Source organism: Bos javanicus, chromosome 19, assembly GCF_032452875.1.
Source record: "Bos javanicus breed banteng chromosome 19, ARS-OSU_banteng_1.0, whole genome shotgun sequence".
NCBI lineage: Eukaryota > Metazoa > Chordata > Mammalia > Artiodactyla > Bovidae > Bos > Bos javanicus.
This window is the reverse complement of record NC_083886.1, coordinates 32173764-32190908: the sequence shown is the minus strand read 5'-3', so window position 1 is coordinate 32190908 and position 17145 is coordinate 32173764. Positions and strand designations below refer to the sequence as shown.

Below are 17145 nucleotides of genomic sequence, written 5' to 3'. Positions count from 1 at the left end.
AAGGCAGCCCACCAGGCTCCCCTGTCCCTGGGATTCTCCAGGCAAGAACACTGGAGTGGGTTGCCATTTCCTTCTCCAGTGCATAAAAGTGAAAAGTCAAAGTGAAGTCGCTCAGTCGTGTCCGACTCTTAGCGACCCCATGGACTGTAGCCTACCAGGCTCCTAAATCCATGGGATTTTCCAGGCAAGAGTACTGGAGTGGGGTGCCATTGCCTTCTCCACTTTTCTATCTTAAGCCTCTGCAAATAGTCTTAAAGGCAAAGAACACACAAACATCTAATCAGGAAAACCTACAAAAATTCAGCAAGAAAAGTGAGTCAGTGGTATTTGAACCAAAACCTGTTCACCACCCCCTCCCCCAACACAGTTCAACAAAGGAGAGACTCCACCGCACAATGCTGCAGCCAGGGCCACAGGGTCCTTCTTCCCTGGTCCCCAGTTAGATGGCTTTCTTCAACAAACAGTAGGACTTGAACGAATTTCCCATGCTGCCCACAGCCGCCTGGGCCAAGTCCCAGGTGAGTGTGATCAAGACAGGTGGGCTCCCCTCCTGCAACACGAACCCTGATGGCTAGGATCCCCTCCCAGCTGAAAAGGCCATGATCATCACAAGGAAAAGGTGAAATTATATTTCTACCCCACACCATTTACAAAAATCAATTCTGAATGAGTTCAGAACTTGAACGTCTGAAGTAAAACTTTAAAACTCTTAGTATAAGATGCAGAGTTAAACCTTGTGATTAAAATCTTAGTCTTTCAAATAAGATGTAAAAACCATGAATTATAAAATATTGATGTCCGTCTAAATAACTGATGTTCGTAACATTTGTTCATCAAGATACCTTTTAAAAAGTGAAAAAAATAAGTTACCAAGAGAACGTATTTTCAGTATACACACCCAGGAGCAATTTGGATCGATAATATAGAAATGACAATAACTAAAAATAAGACATAAGTAACCCAATGAGAAAATGAGCAGAGACATGAATGAGGAAACACATCTGGCGAATAAATGTGTCTACAGGCATCTCATCATTAGCAACTGTCATATCAAGGTCACCTTTTAAACTTCTTCTATTGGAAAAAAAAACTTAGTCTGAAATATCAAATGCTGGAGAAGATGTAGAGAGTAAATTAGTGCAGTTACTTGGAAAACAGTTTGGTATTCTCTCTTAAAATTGAACATTCAATGCGTGCTTTACGATCTAGCAATTTGACTCCAGCATGGGTCCAAAGGAAATTCTAGCCCTTGTGAAGCAGGACACAAGGACAAGAATATTCACAGTGGTACTGTTCACCTGAGAAAAATCTGGAAATAAACAAAATGCCCACGAATGGGAAAATGTTTTTTTTTTTTTTAATGCAATGGAATATTACACAGCAATCAAACAGCAATACAGATATTAGGAGGAAAAATCCCCAAATAGTATAAATAGCATGAAGTTTTGATATAAGACCTAAACTCAGAAATATGCTCTATCTATCTATGGAAGGAAGGGAAGAAGGGGAAGGAAAGGAGGAGAGGGAAGCAGGGAAGACAAAGAAAAGAAAGCAAGTGAACAACCAACATGGGACTTCAAGAGGATTATGTTGTCAGGGAAGGCAGGGAAATGTGATAGTAACTGTGAGGTGAGGTTCAGTTCAGTAGCTCAGTCGTGTCCGACTCTTTGCCACCCCATGAATCGCAGCACACCAGGCCTCCCTGTCCATCACCAACTCCCGGAGTTCACTCAAACTTATGTCCATCGAGTCGGTGATGCCATCCAGCCATCTCATCCTCTGTCATCCCCTTCTCCTCCTGCCCCCAATCCCTCCCAGCATCAGAGTCTTTTCCAATGAGTCAACTCTTTGCATGAGGTGGCCAAAGTATTGGAGCTTCAGCTTTAGCATCATTCCCTCCAAAGAAATCCCAGGGCTGATCTCTTTGAGAATGGACTGGTTGGATCTCCTTGCAGTCCAAGGGACTCTCAAGAGTCTTCTCCAACACCACAGTTCAAAAGCATCAATTCTTCGGCACTCAGCCTTCTTCACAGTCCAACTCTCACATCCATACATGACCACAAGAAAAACCATAGCCTTGACTAGAAGGACCTTAGTTGGCAAAGTAATGTCTCTGCTTTCAATATGTTATCTAGGTTGGTCATAACTTTTCTTTCAAGGTGAGGTTAGATACAGGTTGTTGCTAGTTATGAGTTTTATTTTCACAAGAGTTTTCATTATATTCCTGTTAGTTAATAACCAATTATCTAGGGCCTTCCTTGGTGGTCCAGTGGTTAAGACTCCACCTTCCATTGCAGGTGGCATGAGTTCAATCCCTGGTTGGGGAACTAAGATCCCACATGCCACAAGGTGTGACCCAAAAAATAGTAATAGCCAATCATCTAAATATAGTAAGGAGGAAAATACTCACTAGCTAGGCCACCATATGCCCCGTAAAACTCATGTTTTTAGGGCTAAAAGGAAGGAAAGGAGAAGAGATTCTGGGTGTGGAGTTGGGGAGGATGAAGAGCAGTCCCACTGCACCGCTTGCTCTGCTAGCTCAGTCTCTGTATTGAGGATGAGATGGTTGGATGGCAGCATGCTCAATGGACATGAGTTTGAGCAAGCTCCGGGAGTCGGTGATGGACAGGGAAGCCTGGCATGCTGCAGTCCGCGGGGTCGCAAAGAGCGGGACGCAACTTAGCAGCTGACAGACGATGACTATATTGTTCAGTTCAACAAATTTTATCTTTTTTACTTCTTAATAGCACTGATAGTCTCTTATTTCCAGACTCATATGTTCAATCTTCCCACTTGATTTCTTTAACATGTTAAACATTTATTTTATATTCTTTGATAAACTCAAGTAGTTCACACTGCTTATGGTCTCTGATGGTTCTCATTTAGCATGTTGCTTGTGTTTGTGATTTATTTCACTTGTTATATAGGTCTGTTGAGACGTTAAGCTTTTTTATATTGGAGTATAGCTGATTAACAATGCTGTGACAGCTTTAGGTGGAGAGCAAGGGGATCAGCCATACATACACAAGTATCCATTCTCCCCAAACTCCCCTCCCATCCAACAGCCGTACATTTTTGACTGTGAACTAGTCATTTTCCTTTGAGCCTTACCTGTGGTAATTCTTTGAACCTGAGTTGAAGACTTCCACCAGAGACAATTACTTTTGGCCTCTGCCAATCACCTGGGGATGATACTAAACCAGGTCTGTTTAATTTAAACCTTTTGCTTGGGGTTCTGGGACCACAGTGGGAATTCAGACCATGAACCCACATGGAAGTTGACTTGTGGTTATGGCTTCTTGGAGATCTTGAAAATTTTCCTGCATCCAGTGCCAGGATGAAGACAAGAATGTTTCCATTTCTTTTCCCACCACTTGGCAGATCTTTGTCCGCCTAATTTCGTACAAAGCCCTTCAAGGTCTCAGCCTTGCTGGAGCACTCGTGCCACGCCTTCCTTCCTGAGCCCTGAACCCCACATACTTTTAAATACAAAAGCCCAAGCTTCAAAACTCAGCAAAGAAGACTTACCGTCCTCACATTGTTCCCGCACACTCTCAGGAACAAAAGTTGCTCCTGGCAAGTTCTTAACACTTTCTGTTCTCAAGTGAAACAACTCTCCATTCTTTGAAAATGGATTTACTTCCTAGAAACAGAAAAAAGGTTGGAATCAAGAGTTCCTGCTGCTTCTATTTATGGGGGCTGGGGGTGAGGGTGCTTCAGAGATTCCTTACTTTTGTGTCAACTTGGGGGAAAGCATTTGAAAATAGTTTTGTGATTACCAGGATAGTTACTCCAGTTAGGAGTACTGTTAACAGTATCCAAGCTAATGTCCGGTCAAAGACAGAAGTCACCAGTACTTTGTTAATGACAGCTGACTACTTCTATTTACACAGGACCTAAAATTGGGTTACTCACTACTGAGTGTGTGGTTCCACGACCACAGTCCGCGTTCACCTCCTTGCTTTTAGCAGAAATACCCAGTGGTTATGTAAATCCAATTTATTTGGCATGGTTCTGGGAAAACAATCAGTTACGCTCAACAGGATGAGATGCTGCCGTCAGGTGTGAAAACGTCAGGCCTACAAGTCCTTTTTAACTGAAAAGGACTATCACTGTAGCTCCGCTAAACTGACTCGACCACTGGGCCACCAAGACGTCTGAGGCCAACTCAACTCACAGACAAGGAAGGAGAGAGACAATTCATGAAACACGGTTAACTGTTGCATAGGGCTGTGTTTAAAAAGAAACGTGATTAGAGCTCAGAGGACAGAGTTGGGAACGGCTTCCCAGAGGGTGTGACATTTAACCCAGGTCTTAAAGAATGAGCAGGTGTTTTCAAAAGACAAGTGAAGAAAGGAATTCCACATGGAGGGGCCGGTTTAGGCACCAAGAAGGCATGACAGAGCAGAACAGGTTCAGCAAACCACGGAAGGCTGTGAATATGGCACAGATTCTGTACAGCGACCTGAATCTTTCAAGCCAGAAGATGACTTTCCTCCAGGCTGCCCACATGCTTCTACCCCTCATCAGGAGCCAGTCAGCTCATCCCACCCAAGCTCACTCTTAAATCCACTCCATTCCACTACTTCACCGCCCCCCAATTTTTGAGCAGAATAGTCCAAGTTCCTCGATTGTCCTTCAGCTCCACCACTTCCATTCCAGCCTACCCAGTCACTGAGATGATTTTTGGAAAGGACCAATCAGATCAGGCCACTTCCCTGCTTAAAATCACTTAAGAGATAAAAGTCCATCTTTGAACACAGAACTCGGTGCATTCTTATTTATATAAAAACGTCAAATGTGTTCTTGGTGTTATGAGAATTGCCACCAAGACTTCAAAATCGGGTCTTAAGAGACAAGCATCATGGAACCTGCTTGCAAACTGGCTAACAGATTTCTATTTTCAATTTTACATAGCCATGCCCCAACTTCAGGGCTTCACTGGTGGCTCAGTGGTAAAGAATCCACCTGTGTTGCAGGAGCCACAGAGATACAAGTTCCATCCCTGGGTCAGGAAGATGCCCTGGAGGAGGGAATGGAAACCCATTCCAGTATTCTTACCTGGAGAATCCCATGAACAGAGGAGCCTGGTGGGCTACAGCCACAGTGTTGCAAAGAGTTGGACACCACTGAAGCAACTTAGCACGCACGCATGCATGCACACTGTATCCTTTATAAAGCAAGCTTAAAATAAATTTTTCATGTACCAAAAAAAAAAGTCCATCTGTGGCATGATGTACAATTCCCTACATAATTATGACCTTAAGCAAATTATCTGTTTCAGACTGGTGTCCAGTGAGTAGGACTGAGGCAACTTTCTACCTCAGAGAGTTGTCTTCACATTAAATCCGTGGGTAGTGCTGTGAAAAACTGGAGGTCCTCTTTCATGGTTCTTCAGCAAAATGTGTAGGTAGAGAGAAATTTTAAATGCAGATGGAAATCTGACTCACTGCGCACTGGGATGACTCAGTTTTAACTTTACACTTTATGCTATACATGGGGTGACAATTTTAGAGAGCAGGATCACATTTTACATTCAAGAAATACGAACACACTTTGGCATAGCACCAGGAAAGATTTGTTATTGAGGATATTGAACTATTGACCTATATAATGGTTTCAAGGTTTGAGATGACAATTCCTAGATATCCATTTACCTGGAAGACGGGGAAGACCAAACAATACGTCACTTTAGCCTTCAGCAAATCCCTAGGAGGTAATGGAAACTGATGCTTCAGACTAGAGGAACTCCTTACACCACATTAACACCAACTGTTCAGGACACCTCACAAGGACCCTCGGAAGGGCGTCACCACTGACTGCATTTGCCCTCAAGCCACTTAACGAGGTATTTAAGGGAGACAAGTTCAAGACCAACGGTGTTGGGTTCTCTACCCCTTACCTCTCAGATACCAAGCACCGATGGTATGCATGTAACTGGAGCATAAGAGCTCTGGCTAAGAGCTGGGACACAAGCCCCGTCTGGGCCTCCGAGACCAGCAGCCAGTGTCCAGGTGCTTTCAAGCCTTCATGCACCCCTAAACTATCCTCCTGCATCTAAGATGGATAGAACTGAGAAAAGAAAGGGCATTTTAATACTAAAAGAGCCACGTCAAGTCCATGTCCTGCCACAGTGACGGGGCCACGTTACATCATCACAAGGCTTCTCACGTCATGCTTGAGAATCAGCTCTGAGTCCTCTGGTTAGTTCCAAGAAACTCCCTTCTCCACAACTGCCTTTACGGTGCCCACTAAGCCCCACTGAGGCCCCAGAACCTCGGACTTCAAGGCAGCACAGCAGGCAGTGGTAAGGCTTGTGAGCAGAGCACTCCCCAGGCATGGCTCACTCTCCCAGTGCTCAACATTTCCTCAATAGCAGTATTAATCAATGTAATTTCTCAGAGTAAGTGCTACAGCCTTGGAGATGAATCTCAACTCTCCACCCTCTGTTGTCAGAGCTCTGAGCCTGGTTTTCCTCTAACCTCTAAAAAGGGCCTCTGCCACCTGACTCTGGAAGGCTACAGTTACAATCAGATAAGATCAGCAAACACAGGTAGTGTCCACAAAGTGTGGTGTGCAAGGTCCATCTACGATGCTCTGTCTTGCACAGAGCTGGTGCTCAGCCAGGACCTGGCAACTCTATGGGGTCTCTGTCCCAGAAGCTAAGGCTTGGCTGGAGGGCCAGGATTCCTCTAGCCATGCCCTTCCTAGTCAGCGCTTGATTACTCACCACAACCGCTCCTGTAATGGCATCTCCTGCATCTGAGACCAGGCTGGCAGTGGGCGCAGGAGAAGGGTAAGGCGCTGGCTTAGTCTATGCTCAGTGAGTCAGGATGTCAACAACGAGGGACAGGTGGAAGCATGACAGGTCAGTCTGGGGTGGGTGCCCCAGGTTCTTCTGGTTCCCAGGCCTCCATGGCTTTCCACTCACTCCCATGTCCTCCACCCACAAGCCCCCCAGGTCTGACTTCTGTGGGGCTTCCACCCCCCAATCTCCCTACCCCCGTCTTTCAGGAAACAGTGAGTGGCTACATCTGAGCTGACCTCTCACCTCCACCTGGCAGTCACAGCGCCAGGAGCAGACCAAGTGCCTGGTGGTCAGACGTCAGGCCAAGGCAGGCCAAGGCAGGCCAAGGCAGCTTCTTACAAGCTGTCTCTCCACCAAGACGTAGGGTCAAGCACCCTCAGCTGTCAGCAGCAGAGAGCTGGGGCAGGTCCTCCTGTGCTCAGTCACATCCGACTCTTTGAGACCGCACGGACTGTAGCCCGCCAGGCTCCTCTGTCCATGGGATTCTCCAGGCAAGAACTCTGGAATGGAGCTGACATTTCCTCCTTGAGGGGATCTTCCCAGCCCAGGGATTAAACCTGTATCTCCTGTGTCTCCAATACTGCAGGTGGGTTCTTTGCCACTGTGGGGAAGGTCAGGGAGACCAACAAAGAAATCAATCTGGAAAGACCCCATCACGCCTGCTCCAACAGAAAGCAGAGCTTTCTTGCAAGAAGAATAAGCAGAGAGAAGGCAACCACGAGAAGCGGGGAGAAGGAGAAAGAAGCCATAAACACTTGCAGAACAAGAGAATTTTTCCCAATGCGAAATGCACAGATAATTTAATGGAATTTACTTGATTTTCCCCTCTCAGGGTCTGACTTCAGAAAATCGAATTACAAAGTCATCATCACATCCTAGATTTATTACAACTGACCTGCAGGCAAGAGGAGAGAACTATTACATCGACACTTCGATTCCATGGATACATCTTAAATAGAGGGAGAATTCAAACAAGAATATAGGATAAACTATTCCCAAGCTCCAGGAAGCAGTCATGTGACTGAGCTGCACTTTTTACAGACAAATAAGGCAATAGCCCTTCACATCAGCTTTCCGACAGTTTTTATACAATATGCTTCTGTGGTACAGGAGAGAAATAACCAGAGCTCACAATGTACAGTTCTTACACTATTGTTACAGTGTGTGAACACTGCACACCCTTTTGTTTTCATAAAGATACACTGTAATAAACTCCTTGCCCTTGAGTTTATAGTTTATAATAATCTATGATTAATACACTAAAATTGCCTTTTTTATGTGGTCATCCACATGAGAGAACAGTCAGATCAGCTCCTGGACGGTCAGCACTGTGTTCCTCTCCATCTGCATATGGCAAAGTGACCCCACATGGAGCCAGACAGAAGGGTGACCACGGAGATCCGGAGTCCTCCTGAGTCCCCGGGAGCCGTGGGGATGGGGGGCGATGGCTTGGCATGGTCAGGGGCAGGCGCTGCAGGGCTTCCCCTCCGAGGCTGGGAAATCTGGGGTTTCGATGCCACGGCAGAGAAAACAGGAAGATCAGGCGAGTGGACCAAAGCGAGAAACCACTGGTGAATTCAGAAATTGACAGGATGTAACTGTAAACAGCACCATCCTCCCTTTGTTGTTGAGAAGTGTCCGTGACTGTCACCTGGGAGGAGACACAGCGACACCCACCGCTGTTTGGTTCCGTCACGGCATCTGCCGTGTCTCAGACCTCGGCCGCTTTACGCTCCAGTGGGCGTGAGCTGCTCACAGCGCCGCTGGACAGACTTGACCGTCACACCTACGCAGGGCGGCAGGGGGGCCGGAGGGAGACCATGGAGACCTGGCTCGTGGGGAAGGGAGGAAGGACAGCAGAAGATGCAAATTTCAACGGCCTCCTAGAACTATTCTGGGGCTCTTTGGGGGTTTTTTGGTTTTAGGGTTGTTTTTTGTAGAATTCCAATCGTAAGAAATGTGGTGACCTGCTAGAGTCTTGTAGGTGAGGAACTCATGTAAAAGAAATCCTCCTCTGGTCAAGTGTTATCTCTAGAAGAGATGTTCTTCCATCACCTGCCACATCAGCTGGGCCCCACCTTCTCAGCCTTTTAAACTTGAGATCATGGGATACACTGGGGGCTGTACAAATTCTTGGTAAGGAACATCCCTGGTAATCATAAAGGTTTCTGTTACAGGGAAAAAGGTGAGATACTGGATCAAGCAAGAGTCACGTAGGGGCAACAGACCACACAGGTGGGGAAAGAGACGCAGAAGCTGCAGACCTGGACCAGGCATGTCACACAGCTGAGATCTGGTCTTTCGCTGCCTGAAAGACATCTTTATCTGATCAGTCAAGGCACATTGCTACCAGCTACTTCTCCCCGTCAGTGAGTTATGGTGGCCAGAGCATCAGGCTTGGGACCAGGGGAAATACATAGCTGCTACGAGTTGTTCCAGACAGGATTCTAGGATTAAAAACATCTGTAAACTTTGCCCTCCGTATTCTTCCCTTCTCAGCCCGGGTGGTTTGTGGCAGGTGGAACATCCAATTGGCAGCACACCGAATTCTGAGAATCAGCACCTTCTCTGACGCGTGGCAGACTCCTGAGTCTCCCCGATGGAGGGCAGAGGACTGGGGGTGGGCGGGGGAGAAAAGAACACGTTCTGTCCCGTCTCGGCATTTTCACGTTCTCCTCTCTGAACGCAGCACGGTTTTTGGTAAAGATAAACGTGCTCTAATTTAACGTGATATTTCAAACAGGGAATTTGGCTGAGCACATGGATCCCCAAGCGTGGACAGTGACTGTCAAACAACAGAAGGTCCAATCAGTCAACCTATTGCACTTGGTGAAGAAAGTCTACCCCTCCTCCGTCTCCCAGCTCCGGAAGGCAAGGTGTCTCGCCGGCCGTGCCTGCCTCGCGCTCCAGCCCAGAGCCTGCATTCAGACACAGCGTGGCCACCACCGCATCCATCCAGCATTCGGAAGCCTGACGAAACACCCTTCCAGCAGCTGCGTCTCCAGGCTTCAAGTCTAGAAATGAGTTTACAATGTGGTCTTATCACAGTCAGCAAGCTGATCGTACTGACATCCACGTTCACGGGAGAGCAGGCGAGGTCTCTGACCGGCACTGACGCTGCGCGGGTGCTCGGGTCGCACGGGGATGCGCGTTCGGGGTGGCGGGAGTATACAGACGGGATGGAAACAAACACCAGTCGTGGTGTGCATGGTGTCTGGCGAGCAATAAAAACACTGTGGTAGGGGTGAAGGTTCTGTACGTCTTGCTTCCTCTCAGCCCTTTGTCTAGAGTCTGACGTAGCAGCGACATCAATCGACATACATGGGGGAGCTCGGGGTAGCTGGCATTTGATCCAGGATTTTACACACGTAGCATGCGACCTCGACGGCGCGCTCCTCATACATCAAAATAAAGGGGTGTTTCTGCAAGAGGATGGAAGACAAGAAAAGACATGTGATCAAGATTCACATCAGAGCTCGGAGGAACTGTTCCTGCAGAGATCCAGCTCTGCAGGATCCAGCCAGGTGGAGCTGTGAAGGCCTGCAGGGAGGCAAGCCAGGCTGGGCTCCACACACACAGGTTAGTGAGATACCATACACGGTGTTGGTGTGGCTGTGTTGGTATGGTGCTGGTATACCCCACACCCCTGGCTGTGGGGTCTGGAAGCTTATCTGCATATCAGGGCCCCTGTGTTTTTCAGCACAGATCAGAGCTGGAGCCTCTACTGCCCTCCAAGAGCCCAGAAGCACTGCATGAGCCCCAGCTGCCATTCCTCCTGGATGCAGGACGTCCCCGTGAACAGCAGAGGGACCTTACGGCAAAGTCTCCGCTGTGATCCTCTGACCCTCCCCCCAACTCCGAAAGAGGCTCAGCAGCAGCTCCTCCTCCTGTGTGCTTGTGTCTGCACTTTCCAAATGCCATGGCTGCGTATCTGCCTCCCAAGCCCCCTTCTTCGTTCTCCAACCCCAGCGATGTTTTTCTCCATAGCTTTGCTAAGTACACGGACTCAGTAAGCTTAGTCAGTGCTGGGGTGGACCAGAGTTTCACCTAATACCCTTGGAAAGCTAGACGCTAAGAGTGACAAGTGGGTTTTTTCCTAAAATACTCCCACATTATTAGGTCACAGTACTTTCTTCATTCCCAGGGCCAAGGCCAGATCTGGTACCGCTTAAAAAGCCCCAGTTCTACAGAAGGGTGAGAACTTTCAAAGAAGCGGGAACGGGCCATGGGACGTAAATTTGCACGAGAGCTTTTAGTCAAGGCAATATGAACACAAAAATGGTTACAGACGCGTCTTTGTCGCACACATAGGCTGGGAAATAGCTCCTGAAAGCGAAGGTTAAAGTTCCTTGGGGGTAGTTTTTATAACGTGCTGAAGCCAAAATTTCCCATCAGAATCCAGCTAGTATATTAGTAGGAAAATCAGACACAACTTTTGTCCTTCCAAATCTCCTTGTTTTTAAACATCTTTAAAAACGCTCAGTAAGGTCAAGCAGCAGGGCCAGCGGCTTGCTCAGTGAGCCTGCGTCCTGGAGAGGTCAAGTGTGAGGAAACACCTCCCAGCCCAAAGGCTCAGACTCACCAGGAGTTCTTTATACTTTGGCCTTTTGGATTCATCCTTCGTAAGGCTAAAATAACACAGAAATTAACAGCATTAAAATGGAGACACAGTTACTCTAGTATTTTTCTTTTCACAAGCAAAAGCATCACAATAGGTCAGGTTTTTTTTTTTTTCCTTCAGATACAAAGTCACAAAGCAGCCAAGCTGCCAAACATAAAAGACAGAAAAACTTCAGCAATCTGGACCACGAAATGTTAAAGTCTTAGAGGATCTAAAAAGAATAGAGAGAAGCAGCATTCCCAGAAAGAAAAAACTGAGAAAAAGAAAAGCATTTTCAAGAATGAAAAGAAGAATATACAAAACACTCTAGCTCTTTGCTCACAAATGTATCTTACTTCTAAATCAAGTCAGATAAACAGAATAATTATCAAAAACATTCAAATGATAACAAAACAGGTTTTATTTAAAATATAGATTGAAATAGTACAAGGCACAACGGTACCCTTACCACATCAGTATGTATTTATCCTTACGTGCCATACACACACACACACACACACCCACACATTAAAAGCTGAACACACAAAAACATCAGGCATGGGGTTCATGCGTTCCTTGGCATAAGATCTCCCTGAGCCAATGTATGGTTCTACCAGTCGAGCTCTGGGCCTGACCCGACTATGTTATGTGTTTATGTCACCACAGAGACCCACTCCTGAAAGTCTGACCTGGTAGGATCTTAACTCGGTCAAAGTGTCCACGGGATTCTGGTACAAGTTCACTGTGAGAACCACACCAGAGTAAGAGGGTGAGTCTCAGGGAGGCTGTATCTCTTGTACAAGGTACTCGAAATCTGGAGGCGGCAGCTGCTCCACCACCCACATCTGCTCTTCCTTGGCGCCTGAGTAGCAGAGTAAGAGTGACGCCCCACCAGGCTCGCTGGGACCTTCCGTGTAGCCACAGTGACCAGAGTCCCAGCTCAGAGGACACAGGGATACAAATAAGCCCTCCTTCCCCAGTAAAAAGTACCAACATTGCTAAGAGGAAGTAATTACCTCACCGCCCTTTCACCACATGGTTTTGAGTATTCATAAGTCAAATACTCACCACAAGTTGACAAAGTTGATGAAACTTGGGGAGAACTCCCTTTCCTCAGAGTTACTCAGCTGTGGCGGATCCCCTTTCACGACTTGTGTTAGTTGATCAAATACACTATTCCACTTTGGATAAGGAAAGCGGCCAGTGGCCAATTCGTACTAAAGAAAACACAGAGGAAAAACCAAATACGCTGGACATTATTTGTTACTTCACATTACAATTCTAAAACTCCTGACACTCCTGAAAAAGGCTTGAATCAAATCAAGGCGAGGCTGAGGTACGAGCTTTCAGAATGTCTACAGGCAAGTGGAAGTGATATTTAGAAATCAGGATGGCAAGTCCTCACCTGCCCCAGGTCATATACATTTGTGAACTGTGTTCTCATTTCCACTCTGTTTGGAGGGTAACGGAAACCCAGAAATTGTGTGCTTTTCCTAAGAACTAGGTTTAAATCTGCAGCGCGGCCTAAATGAACCCCATTTCATGTGCACTGACAGGTGACTGATATGCGGAGATGGCCCCAAGCTCGTCAGAGACAGCACGTGAGAGGGTGCGCTATCTAAGACAGAGCCCCCTCGGCTGCGATTTGCTTCTGTCGGTCCCGCTGAATGTCAAAGTGCTAGTTTCCACCATGAAAGCAAGGCGATCAAGCAGACATAAAGCCACCCTCCAAAAGGGAGCCGCCGAGGAAAGCCTTCTTGCCCAAAAAATGCTCCCCTAGCTGGGCACTGTCCGCTCTACACAGGGCCTCGGGAACCAGGCCGGCGGGCACGCACACAGGCACACAGAAATCCACTCCTTCACCTGTGGTTTCTTGTTGATGGAAATACAAATGCTTGGGAAGAAGCAAACCTCACTAACCATTCATAGCAATGGGAATAACTGCATTCGATTCATTTCTGAGAACAGGTTTTAATAAGAGAAGGGAAGAGCAGGATGCATGTTATAAGGTGAAAGACTTCAGATCTCAGAAGTTAATTTCATCTCATCCTTTTTACACAATTATGAGAATAATGCCTATGAAAAGTAAATTATAAAGCAATTATAAGTACTGAATGCCTTGCTTTTAAACAAAGTTTAGCCAGATGTATTAAAGGAAACTGCCAAAAAAAAAAAAATTTCCTATGTTAAAACTTTTCACAGACAAAAATTTTACCTTTATGGTAAAGTAAAAACTTGCTTTCTAAGCATAACTGGCTTGGACACTGATGAATTTTTCTGAATATTGAATATCCTTATTCTATGCAATGGACAGCTGTTTGCATCCTTCTATGCAAAATAGCTGTCTCAGTTGGAAACTACAAGTCTTGCTCCAGTCACCAGACCTAAGAGAGTCCCAAGTTCCGTGTTTTCTTCTGAGTAACTGGGAAGGAATCCTTTTCGTCAGCAGCTTCATGCTGAGAAAAGACTCCTGGAGGTGTCCCCCATGTTTGGTCACAAGGGAAGCCGGATGGAGTCTTGCGCAGAGCTGAGCTGTCAGCCTGCACGTCTCTAGACAGACAGTTCAGTAGGTGTGGTGCCATGACTCACCAAGGACAGCTCACAGGGTGTGTGGGCCTCAGCAAGAGGATCTTAGTACATACAGTGCTGGTGAACAAATGGAGACTGCTTAACAAGCTCCAGGAAGACTCTCCTGCCCTGAACCTGTGGTCTTGGTGCTCTGGGGTCTTAAGAAGATGGCGGGGAGATGGCAGGATAAGTTCTGGGCTGCCTACCAAAAAGGATATAGTAACCTCCCCCACCCTGAGTGATAGAAAATTAACATCCAATGTGGAAGAAGCTGCTCCGTCTCAAGTCAGAAAAATGCCCCTCAGCCCTGGGAAAACAGCACGCACAAGAAAATAATTCTGAGACTTCAAAACAAATCTTGGTATAGGGAAATCAGCAAATAAATATATTTTTAAAATAGAACCGAAATTTCAATATAGCCCAGAAGTGAGACAGTTCTTTCTTGGTTGTTCTAAGGCCGGGTGAGCCGGCCTCCTGCTCCTGCTCTGAGCGTAGTTCTGACTCCGAGTATCTGTGGCCAAGAGATCCAGAGGGACTGCATTAAAGAGCCCCAGGAGCTTCACAGAGCCATGAGGGAAACAATCAACTCTAGCTTGATTTTTAAAGTAAAAACTTGTTCTCAACAATTAGAAAATATAGTCTCTGCAATTGCAGCCATGGGGTGAGGGGTGGGGGACAGGAAGAAACAGCAATATAAAAATCAAAGACTGGAAGACACAGGATGTGTTCTTAAGAGTGGTGGAAGACTGGTTAACTTTTCTTTCATTTCTAAATTTCTCGTCATACCCGCACAACAAGGCAGAGTCAACGTGAACTTACCAATGTGATCCCCAGACTCCAAACATCAGAGCGGACATCGTAGCCTTGGCGTGACGCACTTGGGTCTATTCTTTCAGGCTGAAACACAAAGAGAAGCCACGTCATTCACGACGCACACACCCCAGGCGCAGGTAAGGGAAGCAGGGCTGAGTAGGCAGCCAGAAGGCCAGCACAGTCCTCGAGGAACCCATGCCCAGGGACAGACAGGGAGGAAGAGGACGTCAACATTACACTGAAAACAAACAACAAGGGAAGACCCAACTCAGTGGCTTCCTCCATAAAGGGAAGACAAGGCTAACTCTTCCCCCTAAGGATTCACAAGGGTTTACAAAACCGAAGTTGAGAACAGACGATGGGAGAAAGGGGAAGAAAAGGAAAAAACAAAGAATTACAATGGGGCCAGATTAGTAGTCAATAATGGTAAAAAGAAGTGGGGGGTGGGGGGTGGGAAAGAGTAAATCTTTGGATCTTATCCCTCTTTGCTTCAGTGAATAAGGACACACTACAATATATTTGAGACACAAAAGCAAATACAAGCCAAATTTATTATAATTGCTCTACTCACTCTTCACCATAAAGTTAAATTTGTATTTCTATCAAATAAAGATATTTGTCCAACTAGTCTAACTGTTACCCAAATTAAGGCACTGCCAGTAGTACAGTATATGATCCTATCATAAAACCAGCAAAAGTCATTGTTAGTAATTTCTATGAAGGGAGCATCTTCACATTTTCTTGAAATAAGGGACCATTATCCACAAAGAGTGTCAGGGATGGAGAATAAAAGAGAGAGAGGGTGTCAGTAGCACAGAGCTGACAATAGAGCCTTAACTAAGACTGACAGTAACTGCTGTTGAAAGAAATGTCCAGGGAAGCACAATAGTCACTGTGTAATGTTCTCTGCCTGTCGGCAACAGTTAGTTTGGAAACCTATGCATTCTGTTTTGGACAGAGTACTATGTCGCATAAATATTCACTGGAAGCTTTTCACTTTTACTTTTAGTTGTAAATATATGTATTTACCTGATAACATACATATTACATAATAATCCCAGATAGTCAATCAAGAAAGAAAATACTCCATCCAACAACAGCAGAATACACATTCTTCTCCTACTCACATGGAACATTCACTAACATAAACTATGTTAGTTTATGTTAAAACATAAAACACACTTTATGTTAAAAAACAGAAATCATACAAGGCATGTTCTCAGACCACAAAGTAATTATATTAGAAATCAATTAACAGAAAGAAAACCTGAAAAATCCCCAAATATTTGGAGATTAAACAACACACTTCTAAATAACAACACATAGATCACAGAAGTCTCAAGAAAAAGCTTTAAAATATTTTGAACTATATAAAATAAAATGACAATGATATATATATATATATATAAACTATATATGAACTATATAAAATAAAATGAAGTAATCAGTGAAAGTATACTTGTTTCATTAGGGCCAAGACCCTTAAGTTACAAAATAACCTGCAGATTTTGTTAGGTAGGGATGCACATGTTTCTGTTCAACAACCCCCAAAAGTTATTTCATTGACCTGGAGATAACTGGCAATTTTATATTTGCATTAGACATTTCATTCCAATATTCTTTCTTTAGTGACTGTAAATACTGAATTATGCAAACATTCTTTGAGCCAGTTTCACCAAATTGCCTGTCCAGTTTTCTCATGAATGAGTTAAATACATTCTTGATACATGTTCATTCTTTATTTGTATGTGTAATATTTTTAAAATTTTGAAAAGTATTCTTTGAGAGGAGAAGACACTTAAGATCCATGAAACGAATTAAAGATCCTGTATCCTAAAACTAAGTAGGAAGTATGGGTTTGAAAAACAAAAAGCTTTTTAAAACCAACACATCTGGGCAAACTCCAGGAGATGATGAGGGACAGAAAAGCCTGGTGTGCTGCAGCCCATGGGGTCGCAAAGAGGAGGACATGACTTGGTGACTGAACAACAACTCAATACGAAAATATCAACTTAGAGAATAGGGTCTGTAACACGAACCAAACAGCAAAAAAGTAATAGATAAAACAATTTTATACCTAAAACATATAATTTATAATAAATATACAACTCAAGTTACTCAGTATTGAAGTACATAAAATAAAAACCAAGGAATAAGGAGAAATTGACAATCACAATGTTATCAAATTTTGAACTCAATTTTTTTTAAAGAGGCAAAAAATGCTGAACAAATGTAATTAGTAACACAGAACAGACCTTTTCCAATATTTCTTTTTTTAACTGATCATTTATTATGCTAAAAAAAAGAATTTTAATATGTGCCAAAAGGCAGGAACGTACATGCTAAAAAAAGCAAG

At 44.9% G+C, this 17145-nt stretch overlaps 1 protein-coding gene across 4 annotated transcripts in view; it reads right to left on the bottom strand.

Annotated features, from left to right (window-relative positions):
- Positions 1 to 7670: 7670 nt before the first annotated feature.
- The window catches only part of MAP2K4 (mitogen-activated protein kinase kinase 4), a 77708-nt gene continuing 68233 nt past the window's right edge, over positions 7671 to 17145 (bottom strand). For all 4 annotated transcript variants that reach the window (XM_061391109.1, XM_061391110.1, XM_061391111.1 and 1 more), the window contains 4 exons: positions 14796 to 14873; positions 12477 to 12625; positions 11391 to 11436; positions 7671 to 10230 (listed from right to left, as the gene is read on the bottom strand). In XM_061391109.1, coding sequence (XP_061247093.1) covers positions 10117 to 10230; positions 11391 to 11436; positions 12477 to 12625; positions 14796 to 14873 — 387 coding nt within the window. In that variant the 3' untranslated portion in view covers positions 7671 to 10116. The remainder of the gene's footprint in view (positions 10231 to 11390; positions 11437 to 12476; positions 12626 to 14795; positions 14874 to 17145) is intronic.